At 45.9% G+C, this 4667-nt stretch overlaps 1 protein-coding gene across 10 annotated transcripts in view; it reads left to right on the plus strand.

Moving 5' to 3' along the window:
- The window catches only part of PLEKHA4 (pleckstrin homology domain containing A4), a 21955-nt gene that overhangs the window by 7402 nt on the left and 9886 nt on the right, over window positions 1-4667 (plus strand). For 8 of the 10 annotated variants that reach the window (XM_023520153.1, XM_023520154.1, XM_011374578.2 and 5 more), the window contains 5 exons: window positions 679-753; window positions 1458-1505; window positions 1646-1726; window positions 1881-2030; window positions 2882-2980. In XM_023520153.1, coding sequence (XP_023375921.1) covers window positions 679-753; window positions 1458-1505; window positions 1646-1726; window positions 1881-2030; window positions 2882-2980 — 453 coding nt within the window. The remainder of the gene's footprint in view (window positions 1-678; window positions 754-1457; window positions 1506-1645; window positions 1727-1880; window positions 2031-2881; window positions 2981-4667) is intronic. The other 2 variants (XM_011374582.2, XM_023520155.1) reach the window with 2 other exon arrangements.

Genomic DNA, 4667 nt, shown 5'->3' on the forward strand with positions numbered 1-4667 from the left:
CCCCCCAGAAGTCCCCAGAACTGGAATCAGGAGGCCAGAACACAGGTGAGGAGAGAGGTGATGGGGAGGGGGAACACATCTCCCTTATGGCCGTGGGGCGACCTTTTGGGCTGGTCTCTAGGTCATTGCCCCTGAGCATCATGGGGATTGTAGTTCAGCATAATCATAGCTGGGTTCAGATGTAAAAGGGAGAGTAAACTTTATCTCCCATCAATCCACAGGGCTGTCTTTTCAGGCTGGTCTCAGGCCATTACTCTTTAAGCATTATGGGGATTGTAGTCCAGAATACTCTCCAAGACAATGTTGGGAAAGAAAGTGTGAGTTGCCTTTGCCTTGTGTCTCCAGTTTATCCTTTCAAGTTGGTAACCTGCTATTTTCTCTGAACATCATGGAATTGTAGCCTAGAATATCCACAGCTAACCACAAATGTGAGAGTAAGGACAGATTGAAACTTCGATCTGCCTCTGGGGCTGTTTTGCCAGGCTTGTCTATTTGTTACGATCCTCTGGGTCCCCATGGTGGCACCCAGCTGGAGAGCAGGTAGTCAAGGAAGTTGTGGGGGCCCAGTTCTGAACCTCGAAGAGTCTCTTAGGGCACTTCTTTTGGATACATGCACTTTAGTATTTGTCAGTAAGACATGCCAATTTCCAAACATCTCTATTTCAATATTCCTCCTAGGCCCCTTCTGGCTCCTCAACGTATCTCCAGCTCCCCCCAAGACCTCCTGGGACCCGGGCTTCCATGGTTTTATTGGTAAGTGTCCAGGGGTACCTGCAGTCTGCCAAGGTCCCCTCCCTTGCTTTCTTTGCTATGGTGAATGTCATCTCCTGGACCAGGGAACACTGGATGTTCCAAAGTCTTTGGGTCAGGGCTTTTATTAGCTTCCTAGGGCTGCCTCAAACCGGGTAGCATATATATGGAATATCTCTCCATTCATTCATATAATCTTCTAGATCTTTTGAGTTTTAACATTTTTCCGTAGAGATCTTGTGTGTTCTTAGTTAAGGTAACTCCTAAATTCCTGATAGTTTTTATCGCTGTTTGAATAGCGACTTCTTTAAAAATTATGTTTTCTAGTTATCGATGTGAACGTTTGTAATAGCTTCATCTTGCACTCGGCATCCTTGCTGAATTTTCTGTTTCCTTTTTCTTATGCCATTGGTCAGGACCTCGGATACTGTGATGTAGAGTACCAGTGGTAGTGACCATACTTGTTTATTCTCAGTCATAGAGGATACGTTTCTATTTTCTCCATTATAACATTTGCTATAGTTATTTGGCGACACAAGCCATTATCTTCCTAAAGCCAAGAACCAGACAATTGGTCTGCTGAGGTTTGTAAAGCTTGGAGCGAAGCTCACGGGCGGTGGGTCTGTCAACAGAAACAGGGCTTGGCTCAGCACTGACATAAGAACCTGTCTGTCCATGTGACTCCTGGCTTTTCTCCTTCCCCTCAGCCAGGTCCCCCGCTGGACTCAACCTTCCACCAAAGCTTGGAGACAGATGTAAGTTCTCCCTGATCCAACCCCTGCTGAGTTCTCAGAGTTGGAAAGAGAATATTCTAGATGGTGGGGAGAGGGGAATAGAAAAGCAAGGGGAAGAGCCAGATCTGGCCCACAAATAGCTCCCGTTCTCCTTTATCCAGACTCTGCTGACCAAGTTGTGCGGGCAGGACAGGCTCCTGAAGAGGCTGCAGGAGGAGATAGACCAGAGGCAGGAGGAGAAGGTATAGGGCTCCGGGACCGGAAAGGGACACCTAACCTCTCTGCCTGCGGTTAGCCCTTCCGCATCTTCAGCACACCGGATGTGGGAGGACATCTTTTCTCTCTCCCTGGGGCTGGGCGTGGCTTTGGAAGATGAACCTTTTCCGCTCTGCGCAGGAGCAGCTAGAAGCAGCCCTGGAGTTGACCAGGCAGCAGCTGGGCCAAGCGACACGGGAGGCCGCGGCTCCTCCGAGGGCCTGGGGACGCCAGCGCCTTTTACAGGACCGACTGGTCAGTGTGAGGGCCACTCTTTGTCACCTGACCCAGGTGAGCGTCAGGAAAGGGGCGTGCTCTCCCAGGAGGCCCCAGGACTCTATAGTTTGTTAGTGAAGGGGACCTGACCCCCAGAATTCATGGGAAGGAGATTCTTAAGAACGGCCTCCGCCCCAAATTTTAAACCATTGGTCTTGACTGTCCTAGAGGATGAACGGCTCAGAAGAGGCAGAACTTAATTTAGCAGTTTAAGAGGGTGATTTTGATACGGGATTCCTGGTTTCGAGTCTCAGCTCCCACGCATATAAGCCGTGGGACCTTAGAAAAGTTATTTAACCCCTCTGGGCCTTAGATGCACCTTATGTCAATGCAAGATGGTAAACAGAATTTACTTCGTAGAGTCCTTGTGAACATTTCATAAATGTACGTCAATGAACGAATGAATGAATAACTGTTTAGGATCTGGAAATGCTGAACAATATTTAAGTGTTAGCTGTAGATATTATTATCTGTGAAATGGAGACTTTAGTAGTCCCTACGTCCCAAGAATTCAATGAGTGCCGAGAACAGTGCCTAACACGTGTTAAGTACGTAATAATGTTAGCAGCTATCAGTGTTATTATCGGTATCGGCAAGGAGGTTCCTGCTGCCCAGGATGCGTGGAGTTGTGGTCTTAAGAATTCATTAGACGTGCCCTGGGCAGTGCAAAGGCAATCCGGAGATTTTAGAGAAAGCCGTTATTTCCCTACGCTTGCAGCTCATAGGAACAGCAGGTTCCGTACGGACTCTGGGGTTCCTGGTAGTCAGAGCGAAGAGGCCTGTGGGAGTTGTAGTCCAAGGACGGAGTGGGGACAGATCTGGTGGGTGGGCATGCTAACCCCGTGTCTCCCTTTCCGGGACCTGAGGAGCGAGAGCGGGTTTGGGGCACGTACAGCGGCCTGGAGCAGGAGCTGGGCACCTTGAGAGAGACCCTTGAGTACCTGCTGCACCTTGGGTCCCCCCAGGTACATCTTCGCCCCAAACCCAGAAGCCCCGCCCTTGACTCCAAGTTCACCCGGAAACCCTTTTGGTATTTAAGCTCCTCCCACAGAAACAAAGCCCCTCCCGCTTTATCATAAGCTCCTCCCCCATCCTTTTCTTTCATTTTAAACCTCTTATTGTAGTTAACACCAAGCCTTTCACTTTAACACCTACCTTTAGATTCTCCTCTCTGGTTTTAAATCTCTCCTCTTATTTCGAAGCCTTCCTCTCTGTCAGAACTCCACTCCTCAGCCCTGTCCCCATCCAGGAAGCTCACCTCTTACCTTCTGCACTCTGACTTTTGCTGTTAAATTTATCCTCTGGAGTTTCCAATTCTAAATCTGGTGTCTTAGTTCAAGCCCCACTACTGCGGTGTGAGCCCCCTTGCATAGCCTCGGACCCCCTTCCTCATTCTAAGCCTAGCCATCAAGTTTCTAAATCAATGGTTAGTTGAAAACAATTTCTAGGATTAAACATACACTCACAGATTTAACCCCTGCTTTCTTTGTGCTAAACCCTCCCACTTCTTTCTAACATCCACCCCTCAACTCTAATTCCCCATCCGCGGGTGTTAAATATCACAGCCCTAGCAATACATGAAGAGACTATTACATCACGACCAAATCGGGTTTATTATAGGAATGCAAGGTTAGTTTAACACTTGAAAAATCAGTCCATGTATTTGACCACATTTAACAAAATAAAAGAGAAAAACCACATGATCATCTTAATAAATGCAGGGGGAAAAATGACTAAATTCAACATCTATCTATGATAAATGTTCTCAGCGAAGTAGGAATAGAAGGGAACTTCTTTAATCCGATAAAGGCATTTAAAAAAAATCTACAGCAAACATTGTAGTGGTCAGTGAAATATTGAATACTTTCCCCTGATATCAGGGACAAGACAAGGATGTCTGCTATTACCAGTTCAAGTCAACATTCTACCAGAGGTCCCAGGCAGTACAAGTAAGTCTGAGAAATAAATAAAAGGTGTAAGGACCAGAAAGGAAGAAGTAAAGCTGTTTTTATTTATAGATGACATGATATGTAAAATATCCAAAATAATCTTCAGATAAACTATTAGAATAAGCAAATTCAGCAAGGTCACTGAATGCAAGGTTAATACTTAAAAATCAATTGTCCTCCTATATGCGAGTACCTAGCAATTAGAAAAGAAATATTATAAACAGTGGTGTTTGTAATTAACACAAGCGAATTAAATGTCTAGGAAGAACTCACACGAGAGATATGCAAGGCACCTGCTCTGAAAGCCACAAAACATCATTAAGAGAAGGTAAACACCCATATGAATGGGGATATATACCATGTTCATGGATAAGAAAGATACACTAAGATGTAGTCTCCCCCTAATTGATGACTTCCCTCGTGGGGATCTGCAATCCCAATAAATATCCTGCAGGTTTTTATGTGGAGATTGACAATGGTATCTGCAAGTGCAAAAGGCCAAGAGTAGCCTGGACATCCTCCAAGAACAATGCTGGATGCCAAGCCTGATTGTACAGCGACAGTGTATAAGACAGCGTAGTATTGACACAGGTTTAGACACATGGACTGAAGGAATAGAACAGGGTATTCAGAAACAGACTCGTATTTTTATACAGTCATCTATCATGACAGGAGTAATTGCAGAGCAGTACAGGAAAGATGG

Source organism: Pteropus vampyrus, unplaced genomic scaffold (genome assembly GCF_000151845.1).
Source record: "Pteropus vampyrus isolate Shadow unplaced genomic scaffold, Pvam_2.0 Scaffold250, whole genome shotgun sequence".
NCBI lineage: Eukaryota > Metazoa > Chordata > Mammalia > Chiroptera > Pteropodidae > Pteropus > Pteropus vampyrus.